A 14461-nucleotide genomic window follows, 5' to 3' on the forward strand; every position below is an offset into this window, starting at 1 on the left:
CCTGTCTCGAAAAACCAAAAAAAAAAAAAAAAAGTAACCTGCATACAAGGCTAGTCCACAACTCCTAGATTCAAGTGATCCTCCTGCCTCAACCTCCCAAATGCACAGGTGGAATGGATGCAGCACCACACCTGCCCAGTTTCTCAGCAACAACAGAGTAACAGTGACCAGTGCTCCGTCCACCTTTAAGATACTCTGTATCCTTAACAGACCTCCTGGTCTTGAAGTCAAACATGCTCACTGACATTCTCTACCAAGAGTTTCGAAGTTCTAGTCTTCAAGTTGAATCCATCTGAAGCTGGTTTCCTTAGCTTCCCTAAACTGTGACTGACAAGCCAAAGCTGTGTGTTTTAGCGTACGAGGTGATGGTCCTATATACACTGATGCTATAATGGCCCGATCAGTGACGTTTGATTTTCTTCCTCACCCAGTATGAGATAGAAATCATTTCATCTTTTTCTGCAGATAGCTGGCCATTTTCCCAGCTCTATGTCCTAGCTATCTGTGAGGCACATGAACTACCATTCACTGGGTTTTTATTTTCAGTTTTCTGTTCCTTTGTTGACTTTATCCACTTTAATATCAAAACATCTTGCAGAATCTTGCGGCTATTTCTAGCAACTTAGAGGTTCTTTTCATTTTTCCCCCTTGATCAAATCACCAGCAGTGTTTCATATTGCCTCCTCCAGGAATAAAGCTTATTTCTGTTCCAGTCCTCAGCGAGAGCAGCATCTAGTGTCTAGATTCTAGCCTGGTGCAAAGACCACCCATGCTGCCTCAGGGAACTGATGACCCTGACCTAACCATGTGGACGGTATTGGCCTGACTGACCACATGAGTTTCTATCTGTTCTGACCTATCAAGGTTTACCATGAATACATAGTTCATATTATAAAATATTTCTTTTTGTCCCCTTGAAATGATCATGTGATTTCCTTCATTGTGTACAGTTTTATGTCCTAATAGTATCACCCTTCCCCATTTAGGAAAATCTAGCCTGAGCAAGTTCTGTGTCTCTCCTAGGTACTGTTGAATCTGACTGACCAGTGCTTATTATGGCTCTTCTGGGGTTTTTATGGCAGCTGGTACTTTTCCACCCTACAAATGTTTCTCCCCAGCACAGATTTTGTGATTGCTCTGGGTTTGACTCTTTGTTCTGTTTGTACAAGAATAATATTACTGATGCCCTGGGAGTCTGGAAAGGCTCATTGAAAAGAACCTCGGCTTCCTTTGTGAATGATTTCGAACTACCATCAATTGCTAATAGTTATAGCACCGCCCTTTTTTTTCCACAATAGTTTTTTTTTTTATAACTACAGCAGAAAAAAAATATGCACCTAATGTACTGCAGGTGCAGGTGATGCCCTGTGCATCTTGTGATGTCTGCAGACTTCCTATTCCTGCGCCCTGGATGTTCTTCTTTGGTTTCTCTTTCTTTCTGCTGCTGATCTAACCAGAGGCTGTTTACCTTGTTAGTTCTTCCAGAACACCCTCTGCATCTCCTAGTTGATTCTCTCTTTTCTTTTGTTCGCCCTGAGTTCAATGTCTGCTCCTTCACTTCAGGGGGAACGTGCTCATCCACCTCCATCCTCTTTGTCAACGGGCTGGGAGCCTCCCCGGCGTGTGAGCTTTGTCACGTTATGTTTGCTTCTGGGTTTTTTTTTTTTCTGTACAGGAGCTATTCAGCTATGTGAATAGGTTGGCTTTCCTTTTTTAGGAAGACACAAACACAGAAGGCACACGTGTGCCAAGTATACAAACCCACAACTTTTCAAAAACTGAGATCTCTGCGATCAGTAGCCAAAGGGAGTCATCACAGTGAAAAACTGGCTCCCCTACCCGCGCGGTGACTGTCCAACCACACGGTACAGAGATGTTGATCTCATCCTTGTTCTCCTGCTTCCTGTGGCTGGACTCAGCAGGGCTGGTGCGAACTGCCATGTGAGTGTAGTCACTAGGAAGCGTTCATTCTCTATAATCATTTCCCATTTCTGAACACACTGGGGCTTTTTCATGCATCTTTGTCTTTCTCCTTTGACTTTCTGGCCCAGTCAGGCTGTGGCTGAAGCGATGTCCCCTGCATGCCTACCAAAGAGGGTGTGCAGGTTTCCTTTGTTCTGTGGATCCTCGTGTTCCCCGGTCAGGAGGCAGCCTTTTCCATGTAGCTCAGCTCATTCATCCATCCGTCCGGATCTTCTGCGGCCTCCATTCTGTTTTATTTATCTACTTGCCTACATATTTACCCTAGTAGCCATCGAAATGCACTGAGTCTGCCTCTAGGGAAGGAGAGTGGGGCTCTTGCTGTAAGGACGGTATGTTCCCATGGTTGCAGAGCAAGTGGCCACTGAACCCTGAGGATCCTGATGAGGAGCTCCCCTGGGAGCTGAGCCTTGTGGGGAGGGGATTTCTGGTGGGTTGACTGCAGAGTACCTGTGTCCTTAGCCAGAGCAGAAACAGGAGGCTGGGGATGTGTGTCAGAAAGGGGCCCCAGGTCTCTGAGCTGCTTCAGTTCCCTGGATGGCCAGCGACTCCCTTATGCTCTGGACACAGAACCGTCGGTCCTTTCTACCCAACCCTGATTATGGAGAGACTCTGCGTGTCCTGGGAAGTGTCCCATGTCCACTCTAGGACATATGGCCCTAGCATGAGACAAGATGCCCAGGGTCTCTGTTCTGCCCCAGATTAGCTTTGCTCTGGAGCCCTTTGCGGGGAACTGACAGAAGCCCTAAGCAGTTAGGTGATGCAAACAGTGACCGAAACACAGCCTAAGTGTGTATCCTAGACACTCTGGCTCAGGTACACCCACTCTGGAACCTTCTAGCACCAACTCATCTCTGTGCTGTTCCTCTCTGGCTCTGCAGGGCCTGCCACTATAGATCCATGCTGCACAGTCGGCCTTCTGTCTCCAGAATGGCCTCACTTTGGACAGAGGTTGCCCATTGTGGCCAGGCTGAGGACCTGCTTGCCCCATCACTTGCTGATCTACCACAATAGCTCTGTTCCACTGTCCATGTTGTTATCCATCCAGACCCAGACCCTACTCCCTTCTCCTCCTGACCTGGATCTTTTCTCACTACAGAACAGTTCCTCTCACTCCTCTCCATGTCCTCCCCACAGAGGCCAGACAGCAGGGAGTATCCCCCGAGCCTCAGTGCCCCCGCTTATCCAGGTATCCACCCTGGACCCTCCGTGTTCCAAGCACCATCTAACCACCCCTTCGGATTCTCTTCTTCTGCTGAGACCATCTCCCCAATTCATGTTCTAGAATTTCCCAGGCTTGTTGTGGCCAGTCTTCTCAGAACTGAGTGTAGCCAGCCCCCTTATCCAAAACCCCTTCAGGCTGCCTAGCTTCCAAAAGTTAACAATCCCCCAGTCTCTGCACTGTCCCCTCCTCCACACGCACAGGCCATTTTCTTGCCCTTGTCACTCGGATGGGCTCCTGTGGTACCAGCCAGGAGGGCTCAGTCCTGTCACCTGCCATTTGCTTGGGACCACAGTCCACACAGAGGACCATGATGAAGATGAGAGACTATGAGTCAGGGACCTGTGAGCCAAGCCGAGATGAAACAAGGATCCTGGTTTTCATCAAGGGCTTGGAGGCCTCTGCGAGCGGGTAGACTTCAGGCTACAGACTGCAGGATGAGTTCCAGGGGAACAAGGAGCCGGGGAGGAGGCAGGGTAGTGAGTGAATACTACCTCTTAAAGATGAGGATGCTGATACTCACTGCACAGGAGAGGCAGGCCTACAGTCCCCTCTCCTCACCCATATTCCCCTCACAGAATGTAACGGGGCTATGGGGTTATCGGAGCTGGAAAGGCAGTGTGGTCAGGGCAGTTAGGATCCCAGCACCGGCTAAGAGTGCAGCAGACAATGACCCTGAGCAGAGTGCACACAGCAGGGGCTGCATCCAGAGCAGGTGCACACAGGACTTGGGCCTGAAAGAACAAAAGACTTCCGATGTATGAAACTAGCACACAGCCCAAAGCAAATGGATTTTTTTGTATTGATAGCTTCAAGGTAGAAATGTAACTTCAGTGTGCCATTTATAACAGTAATAAAACCTACAGGAATCCAGTCATCATGACAGCAGGATTTTTAAGAAATAGGAACACCAGGTAAGTCAACACAATGAGCACACATTGAGACATCTTATCGTCCCCTCAAATATAGATGGGTATTTGTGAATTAAAAGTTTAAAAATAAATAAAGAGTCTGACTACATAATCATGATTTCCTTTTGTAAACAGATTGAAAGGGAAGCTAGTCTTTCTGGAATAACATTGACTTCTCTGCACGCACACGAGCCTGTGCGCGCACACACACACACACACACCTACCTATGGGAGCCTTCCACACACGGTATCCCAGCCTTGTACAGAGCCCGCCCTCTGTACTGAGCACACACCAGAAAATGCCAACTTTCAAACCAAAAGGAAACTCTTCTTTTCTCCTGCTCACTTGCTGTTTGTGAAGAACGCCTAAGGCAAAATAGGTAGCTGGGGCGAACAGGATTTCTATGCCTTGGGCAGCAGGCCCAGGGAGCATACCAACCATAGGAATGGCAGACTTGCTGGTCTTGGCAGGGGAAAGCAGTCACTTGCAGGGCAGGTACTAACACTCTTTGGTACCACAGGCTCACATTTACTCCCTGGGGGCCACATTGAAGGCTGCCTTGGAGTTTGTGGCAGAACCAGAGCTAGAGCCCAGGCTGAGCCCAGACCTGGAGGGACTGCTGAGCCAGATGCAGGCAGAAGACCCCAGGGACCGGCCAGACCTGGAGGTAAGCTCCCAGCTAGACATGCAAGCTGCACACACACACACACACACACACACACACACACACACACACACACACACACACACAGCCCAGACCCTGCAACCTCAGCCAGGTTCCTTGGCTAGTCTCTGGAGGCAATGCATGATGTTGAAATAGAAGCTGGTTTTTGTTATACATTTTCTACTAAAGACTATCAGGGATGAAACAGAATCTTCTTTTTCTGCCAGGATGTATGCCTTGCTGTTTTTCGTTTTGTTTTTTTTGTTTTGTTTTGTTTTTTTGTTTTTTTGTTTTTTTATTTAATGCACCAGAAAGTGCATGTGGAAACAGGTGACCTGATCTGGGGGTGATGGGTGCCATCCCAGAGCTGTGCGGTTGGGTGGGTCTTAGGAGGATAGGCCTCCTTGTTGAGCTGCACACCTGAGAGGCACCCTGGTACCTGCAGAGCATCATAGCACTGTGCGAGGAGAAGATGCAGCCAGCGTCCTCATGCCGCCTGTGTCGCAGTCTCTCAGCCATCGGAAGAAGGGTGCTCTCCATCGAGTCCTTCGGAGCATTCCAGGGTAAGCGCCACTACCTACACATCTATGCCTACACATGCATACATGCATACATATACATTCATACATGTGCACATGGATGCGTATACCCCTCCACAACCACCCACAGAAGTAAGCACGCACTATGCACATATAGAAACATGCACCTTTACTCATGTTCACATGTTCACATACACCATATAAATACCACACTCACAGTCGCACACTTGTTCAAATCCAGCACATGTGTATCCCATGCAAACACGTTCACATGTTTGTACCACTGCACATATAAATTCACAAATGCCTGTTGATACTACACACTCCAGTGTAAGTGTGCACACTGGTCTGCACATTCCCTTGCATACCACATACATGTACACATGTACAATCTGGGCACACAATGACATTTTCAAACTCGGGCTTAGTGACTCCAGCCAGCCTTGTCTGATGCATTGCCTCTCTACATGCAAATCTGTTGCGGTTCGTCTGGAACTCATCATAGTCTCGGGATCATGCTGACCTCCACAACCACCCAGAGCCTCAGAGTGGCTGGAGGTTCCTCCCTAACAAGCACGCAGCAGTGTTTGTAATGTTGCAGCCCTAGTGGCTGCCAGCGTCACCCCAGCAACAGTAGAGAGGGTAACTTCTGAGTGCAAAGCCATAGACAAAAGATTGAGTAAAACAGGCAGCAGAGTCTCTGTGCCATGTATGCAGCTTTGTGCCACAGTGTGTGTGTGTGTGTGCGCGCGTGCGTGTGTGCGCACGCGCGCATGCGTGCACAAGGCTGTGTGCCATAGCATGTGTGCCAGACCGCGCTACATGTCATGTGTGTAGAAGACTGTGCCCTATGCCTGCCACCAGACTTCATTTCTCTCCTGAGGGAGTGGCTGTTGTAATCACAATAGAAAAATGAGGAGCTTTGGGATACAGTAATTAGACAGCAAGAGCTGATCCCCTGGGAAGCTCAGTCAAGAGGGAGACCCGGAAGCCTCCATTCAGAGACTGTAACTGGCTGAGCCGTGTGACTGTAGATACTGGGGACCTCTGGTGCCTATGCTGAGGGAAGGAGTGGGAATCTGGGGTACAGGACTTTGGGAAGGGTCTGTGGTAATGAGTAGAACAGGGTCAGGGGTGGCTCTCAGGGTACCACCCTAGCACAGGCTCCTGATCCAAGCTTCCCTGCAGTAACCATATCCTACCTTCTGTTCAGACCTCAGCGAGAACACCTGGAGGGGAAGACCTGCTCCAAGAAATGTGGGGCCCAAGAAGATGCCAGGAGAGCTCAGCACTGATCCAGAGGCACTGTCCTCATCAAGGGGCCTCCAGCCTTCAGCCTCCAGAGAGGAGGAGGTCGGCCAGGGTCCCAGAGCCCCCTCCCCCAAACCACTGCTGTCAGCCCCCATGAGAAATGGTGAGAGCCCAGGACAAGAAGGGCTGGCCAACCTTGTCCTGGATGCCAGGTGCCCCCTGGGTGAGCTGGACAAAGACATTCTCAGGCGAAGCCGGCTGAAAAAGGCTCAGACATTTCCCAGGCTACCGCAGGAAAGCCTAGAGGCCAGCACCCTCTGCCTGTCACTGACCAGCTCAAGAAACCAGCTGACCGTATCTGAGTTCTTTTCCCCAGACCCCAGAAAGCTCTTCCTGGAGGGGAAAAACGGTCTTTCTGGCTTTAAGGCACAGTCCAAAAGCAGACTGTGGCCAGAGCAGGAGGAGCCTGGAGTCCAGCTGGAGAAGGCACCAAGTACAGGCCGCAATCCACACAGGAGTCCGGGAGCCTCAGGGCAGTTGGAGGCTTCGTCTCCTAGCCGGGGGCCTATAGAGTACAAACCTTTGCCCTGCCATGTAGACCCTGGAGACTCAGACCATGAAAGCCAAACACCTAAGAGTGAAGAGGAGATTCCAGAAGGATCCGGACAGCTGGAAAGTGCAGCCACAGAACAGGTACGTGGAGTAGGAGGGGCCAAAGGCTGCTTGTCCTTAGCCTGGACATGCAGCTCACACAGGACCTGCCCCACCCTGCCTTCACTCCTAGCTAATAATTAAGAGTGTCTTTTGGATTACCTTTTTTTTTTTTTTAAGATTTATCTTTTTAAGATTTATTTATTCTGTATAGTGTTCTCCCTGAATGTATGCTTGCAGTCCAGAAGAGGGCACCAGATCTCACTGTAGACGGCAGTGAGCCACCATGTGGTTGCTGGGAATCAAACTCAAGAACTCTGGAAGAACAGCCAATACTCTTAACCCCTGCGCCATCTCTCCAACCCCAGATTCCCTATTTTTTTGTTTGTTTGTTTTTTGAGACAGGGTTTCTCTGTGGTTTTGGAGCCTGTCCTGGAACTAGCTCTTGTAGACCAGGCTGATCTCAAACTCACAGAGATCCACCTGCCTCTGCCTCCCGAGTGCTGGGATTAAAGGCGTGCGCCACCACCGCCCAGCCTCGGATTCCCTATTTTTGAAGAGAACTTCACATGCAAAGTGGGTGAAGGGCTGGATGTCACGCCAGGCATCGATCTCCAGGCCTTTCTAGGTGTACAAGTTTACCTCAGGACACCCTAGAAAGAACCAACTTCCTCAGCCCCAGTCCACCCATATACAGGAACATCCCCATGGTTCATTACCTTCCACAATAGAACTAGACAGCGTCTAGTAATGCTGCTTCAAGGGCCCAATCACTTCCCAAGCCTTTACCTCAGACTGGGTCCTTGAGCTTCATATTCACAGCGGCATGAAATTCTAGTGTGTGGATCTGCAGGTGCGACACGGACCACAGCACTGAATGTTTTCCCCCTTGGTTTTTCTTGTTTGTTTGTTTGTTTGTTTTCCAAGACAGGGTTTCTCTGTAGCTTTGGAACCTGTCCTAGAACTAGCTCTTACTGTAAACTAGGCTGACCTCGAGCTCACAGAGATCCGCCTGCCTCTGCCTCCCAAGTACTGGGATTAGAGACATGCCACCACCACCCAGCTATCCCCCCACTTGGTTTTTTAATGGGTTCCTCAAAGCCTTGTGTCCTCATGTGTTTCTCAGAGTGAGGACACCTGAGCCAGTGGCCCAGCATACAGTTCTGTCTATCTAGAACCATCAGCCCTATTTCCCACCAGGCCTTGTTGCCCCAAAGGAGAGGAGTATGTGAGGCAGGTGACTCTGTGGGTGTATATTGTCAGTTGTACACTGATGAGAACTTGAAGAATCCCCATGGGTAGTGGTTACTTAAAGAGGTGTCTGGTGTAGGGTCGGTGATGCAGATGATCGGTGCTATCTGAGCCTGTGATGCTCACATATGCTCAGTCACCAGCATTTCTCCACAGGGCACAGCCACCCGACCACACCATCCATCTTCTACACAGGCCTGGGTAGCTGGGTGGGCTGTGGTGGAGAATGCACTGCCAAGGGGAAGAGTTGAGGTCTCTAGCTCGGAAGAGAACAGAATAGACCAGTAAGCCTGGCTTTCACCTTAACCATCTGGTTAACCTGCCTCAGACAGAGTATACCCAGGACCCTCTAAATCTCAGGCTCCCACATAGGGATCCCTAGAGCTGGGAGATCTCACCTCAGCTTCAAGGCTCATTGCTCCCACCCCAGGATAAAGGGCACCACCAAAAGCAGAACAGATGAGCTGGTAAGTAGAGAACCACAGGACTGAATTGTCTAATGTATCAACCCTTCCTGTGCACAGAGCCAGTGGATAGCACCTCAGGTGAAGGTGGTGGCTTCTGAAAGCTTCTGCTAACATGTATACTTCTGTGGTGACCTCCTTCCCAGACCTCCAGGTAGCCTCTCCAGGCAGGAGCTATCTTCTAGGCCCCATTAGTTCTTTTTACTTGAAGATGTGTTAGAATACACATGAACACAAAATTTACTATCTCAACCACCTCTAAGTGCATGGCCCAGTGTATTAAAGACCTTCACATCTCACTATCTCCAGAGCAGCCTTTCTCATCCTGGGGGTCATGACCCATTTTGGGGGAGGTCAAAGGACCCTTTCATAGGAGTCTCCTAAGACCATTGGAAAACACAGATGTTTACATTACAATTCATAACAGTAGCAAAATTACAGTTACGAAGTAACAATGAAAATAATTTTATGGTTGGGGGTCACCACAACATGAGGAACTGCATTAAAGGGTCACAGCATTAGGAAGACTGAGAACCACTGCTCCAGAGGTTTTCCATTTTCTACAGCTGAGCTCTGCCTCCCGCGAACACTGACTCCCCTCCATCCCTCTGCATAGCCTGATAGCCTTCTATAATCATACAAATATGACCTGTGTGTGAAATCCAACAGCTTCTGTTCTGTTGTCTAGCTTGTTTCCTCAAGATCCACCAATAATCAACATTGTGGGATTTTTCCTCCTCTTTTTTCTTCTTGTCTCATGGCGCCCAAACAGTACTGGAACTCACTATGGAGCCAAGAATGGGCTTGGGTTCTTGGTCCTCCTGACTCCATTTCTCAAATGCTGCGATTACAGGTGCCACGCCCAGCTCCTGAATGTTCTATTGACCTGGGCCAGGCCCTTAGAAATAGTTAAAACATTAAGTTTTATGCTATGTATTTTAATACACACTCACACACACACACAACACACTCACATACACACATACACAGGGAAGTGAATCTCTTCCTTTTAAAGCTTGAGCAATACTATACAACATACTGTCCCATGGATGGACCACATTTCTTCTCTCTTATTTTTAAACGTTATTTTAATTAATTAATTAATTAATTAATTAATTAATTTGGATTTTCGAGACAGGGTTTCTCTGTAGCTTTTTGGTGCCTGTCCTGAAACTAGCTCTTGTAGACCAGGCTGGCCTCGAACTCACAGAGATCCGCCTGCCTCTGCCTCCCGAGTGTTGGGATTAAAGGCGTGCGCCACCACCGCCCAGCTTTAATTTATGTGTACGGATGTTTTGCCTTTATGTATGACTGTGAGCTGCTGTGTAGGTGCTGGGAATTGGAAGATCCTCTACAAGATCATCAAATGACCTTAACCACGGAGCCATCTCTCCAGTCCCTGAACCACATTTCTGGTTTTTTGGGTTGTTTTTTGTTGTTATTGTTGTTGTTTTTGTTGTTTTTGCTTTTTCGAGACAGGGTTTTTCTGTGGTTTTGGAGCCTGTCCTGAAACTAGCTCTTGTAGACCAGGCTGGTCTCGAACTCACAGAGATCCGCCTGCCTCTGCCTCCCAAGTGCTGGAATTAAAGGCATGCGCCACCACCGCCCGGCTGGACCACATTTCTTTATCCATTCATCCATCCGTGGATGTTTGAGCTTCTTCCCCTTTTTGGATCTGGTGAATGGTGCTGCCTTGAACCTGGGCAGACAACTGTCCACCTCAGTTTCCTTTCAGGTCTTGGGGTAACCTAAAAGTGGAATTGTTGGACCTTAGGGTGATTCCCTGTACTTTCTCTAAGAACTGCCATCTTTTCCCATGGCAACTGTACCACTTCATGGGTGAGGACTCCAGTTTCTGCATGCACTCACCCACATCAGTTTTGAATCTGGAGCCTTGTTCCAGCCCCTTGCACAGGGGTGGCTGCATGTGGAAACCGAGTCACTATTCACCTGTCACCCTCCATGGAAACCCTTCCTTGGCACCAAGTGGACTGAGTGTTCTTACGTGACCCGTCTCTTCCACAGAGCCTCTCCCTGCAGGACCTTCTGTCTAAGCTAGGCCGGCCCTTCCGAGAGTACGAGCTGTGGGCCCTGTGCCTCTCCTGCCTTAGGACTCTGCAGACACACATGGAGCACCCAGGTGATGCTCTGCCTGAGCCCTGGGCCCGAAAGCTGGGGAGGGAGAGGGGAGTAGCAAAGTCAATGCTGTGTGCCAGAGACAATGATTCAGTTTGCTCCAGCAACATACCCTAAGAGAAGCATCTGGGTCTTGGCACAAATAGGAACAGTAGAGACAATTGTCTAAAATGTGGTTCTAAAGCCAATGACCTCCCTCCCCCGCCCCCAGGAGTGAGGGAAGGGCTCAAGATGTTACCCTAGTTTGTGACCCTGCAAGTTCAACCCTGCTGAACAGACAGATAAATGAACAGACAGTCCATCTGTGCTCTCAAGGTGCCATGGGCAGCAATGGAGGTAGCCCCTGAGGGGACCAAGTTGCCATCCTCAGAGAAATACTCTCCAGGGACAATCTGCTGTTAAGCTGCCTCTCAACCATGAGTCTGGGGAATTTGAAAAGCCCAACCTCCCTCATCCAGCCATTCCCAAGGGCAGAGCAGTGTGGGCCGTGTCCCCACCCACCCTTCTGTTTATTCTTAATGATGAGGGTGATATGCCCCAATAGTGTTCCCAGGAAACTCTAGCCTGTTAAGATGAAAGGCCCTCAAGTACCTGTCGAATCTTGACAGGTCTCTCTGGGCTCTCTGTGTCCTGGAGGCCCCTGATGCTGGCTAGGGAGCTGCCCACGTGCAGCTGCATCCTTAATCTGCTCTGTTGCAGCTCACCTGTGCCTGGACAACGTGCTGGTGGCTGAGGACGGGACAGTGCTCTTCGGACCACCCCCTGCCAATGGTACACACGGGCCACTCTCAGAGGGGTGGGAGTCGGGGGCGGAGGACCAGAGCTGTCTGCTAAAGTGGGAAGGAAAACCAAACTGTGGTTGCACTTCTAGGCTCCTACAACTCACTCTTCCTGGCTCCAGAGGTGTCTGAAGAGAAACTGGTGACGGAGAAGGTAAGCGCATCACCTCTCGCGCCATCCACGCCCTTTGCCCAGTCGGTCGCGGTGCCTGATGGCCCAAACGCGACACCCACCCAACTCGCGTGTGGGGCAACTGGGGCGACGTTCACTGCAGTCCTCCGAAAGTTAATGCTGTGACTTGGAACCTTGGAGTGGGAGACACGCCTATCCCGCGGGCCTAAACTCCGCCACCATTAACAGGCTAATCGGCTTTTTACAAACATTTTTTTTTTTAAAAAAATTAGCTAAATTACACTCAGAACCTGGTGCAAACCACCACCCTGGGGACGAGGCTAGCTGAACCTGGCTTAGACTCACCTGGTACTGGGCAGGGCAGGGGCCAGGTTGCTTGAGGGGAGAGGGAGGGACAATGTAGAGGGCGGGGCCTTAAGGGGCAAGGCGGAAACGTTGTGAGAGGAAGGAGTGAGGGAACAGGGTGACACCAAAGAGGGCAGAGCAAGCCCAGTGGTTTTTCATGCTCACGTGCTGGACCCGCTGCTAGAGAAATGGCCCCTGGGAAACTCCGCAGAGGCAAACAGAGCCTCCCCGAGGCCAGGCTTCCTAGACAGAGGGCCAGGAAAAAACAAGGTGACTTCAGACGCCCTGCCGGCGCCTGCTGCTTATGCAATGCACACGGGGCCCATGGGCCAGCTGAGACCGAGAGCACGGAGATACATTGGCCTTGGCTGCTGATGCTGAGGATCCACCCACGGCAGCTGCGGGGGAGCTAGAACCATAGATGTTTGGACAAGAAAAAAAAACACGAGACCAAAAGTTGAACCTGCCTGAGGAGCTCGTCCTAGAAAATGGAACATTCCCGTGTCATCAGAATTCTGGAAGGAAAGAAAATGGTGGGTGAGGCAGAAGAGTAAGCAAGTGATGAATGAAAAATATCCAATTATAGCAATATACATTCAAGAAATGGGAAAGAAAAGGGGGATAAACCTAAAGAAACCAACACCAAGTTATAGTAAAACCTCTGAAAGCTGAACTCAAAAGAGAAACAGTTTATCTATGTATAGGGGAAACAGTTCAAATGGCAGTGAGTTCCTTCTGGATGACCTTTCACCTAGAATCTTCTGCAAGCACATTTGTGTCAAAATTCTCTCCTGTGACTGGAGTGAGATGGTTCAGTGGTTAAGAGCACTGGCTGCACTTCCAGAGGACCTGGGTTCAGTTCCAGCACCCACGTGGCAGCTCATAACTGTCTGTAACTCCAGTTCCAGGGGATCTGATACCTTCACACCTAAAATAAAATAGATTATTTGAAAAAAAAAAGAAAAAGAAAGAAAGCAAAGAGCCTGTTAGGGAAAAAAAGAACTAAAAATGGATCATAGGCAGTCACAGTGCTGTGCTTCTAAGCAGCAGCGCTGGGCTGGCAAGATGGTTCTGTGGGTAAAGCACTTGCTGAGCAAGCCTAACAGTCCAAGTTCAAGCCCCTGAATCCAGGGATTCTGTGGTGGCTCAGAGGTTCAGAACATATACTGCTCTTGTGTATGATCAGAGATTTATTCCCAGCAGCCACAGCAGGTGGCTCCTGTAACTCCATCTGGTGACCTCTTGTGACTTCTTTAGGCACTGCACTTATGTAGGCAAATGACACACACACACACACACACACACACACAATTCTAAAATAAAAGCATAAAAACTTTAGCTGAAGAAATAAGACTATAGATGGGGTTGTTTATGTAGAATCCAAGGAATCTGCCATACAAACAAACAACTGTTCTAAAACTTAGAAGTGAGTTCTGCAAGGTCACAGAATATAAGATAAACATTCAAACATAGTTATGGAGGGTGGAGAGATGGCTTAGCAGTTAAGAGCGCTGGCCGGCCTTGCAAAGGACCCAGGTTTAATTACCAGCACTCAGATGGCAACTCACAACCACATAACTCCAGTTTGAGGGGATTCAGTGCCCTCTTCTGGCCTCAGAAGGCATCAGACATTCATATGGTATACATACATACATGCAGGTAAAACACTCATACACATAAATATTTTGAATGTCAAAAGAAGGCTTCATTTAAGAAAAACTTCGGTAAACACTGAACTGGCAGTTTTCCAGTCACGTGGCTTCAGTTGGCTGTGGATTTGCTCTTGGGCTGTCTGTACCCTGAGTGTCTGGAATATGGCAGTTGGGCATTGGTGAATCCGTGGAAGCTAGAGGTTGGCTGTGTAAGAATATTTGGATCAGGGGAATTACAAATGCACACATTGTGGCTCAGCTACTATTTTGTTTATCAGCCAGACTATTATGGCTTGAATATGAACTGTCTCCCACAGGCTGGTGTGTTAAAACACTTGTCCCGGGTGGTGCTGTGAGAAGTCCTGGAAGCTTTCAGGGGGAGTCTAGCTCGGGGAAGTAAGTCCTCACTGGAGACATGTCCTGGGGCTGTACCACGCTCTGCCCCACCCATACTTTTTCCTGGTCACTGTAATAGGACTGTT

General features: G+C 49.2%; 1 protein-coding gene across 2 annotated transcripts in view; it reads left to right on the top strand.

The window, feature by feature from the left end:
• Nucleotides 1-14461, top strand: part of Kndc1 (kinase non-catalytic C-lobe domain containing 1) — a 47550-nt gene that overhangs the window by 8485 nt on the left and 24604 nt on the right. For both annotated transcript variants that reach the window (XM_005351450.2, XM_013347930.2), the window contains exons 4-9: nucleotides 4635-4781; nucleotides 5224-5341; nucleotides 6531-7261; nucleotides 10960-11074; nucleotides 11770-11841; nucleotides 11942-12003. In XM_005351450.2, the coding sequence (XP_005351507.1) occupies nucleotides 4635-4781; nucleotides 5224-5341; nucleotides 6531-7261; nucleotides 10960-11074; nucleotides 11770-11841; nucleotides 11942-12003 (1245 nt within the window). The remainder of the gene's footprint in view (nucleotides 1-4634; nucleotides 4782-5223; nucleotides 5342-6530; nucleotides 7262-10959; nucleotides 11075-11769; nucleotides 11842-11941; nucleotides 12004-14461) is intronic.

The sequence above is a fragment of the Microtus ochrogaster genome, chromosome 8, assembly GCF_000317375.1.
Source record: "Microtus ochrogaster isolate Prairie Vole_2 chromosome 8, MicOch1.0, whole genome shotgun sequence".
NCBI classification, from domain to species: Eukaryota; Metazoa; Chordata; class Mammalia; order Rodentia; family Cricetidae; genus Microtus; species Microtus ochrogaster.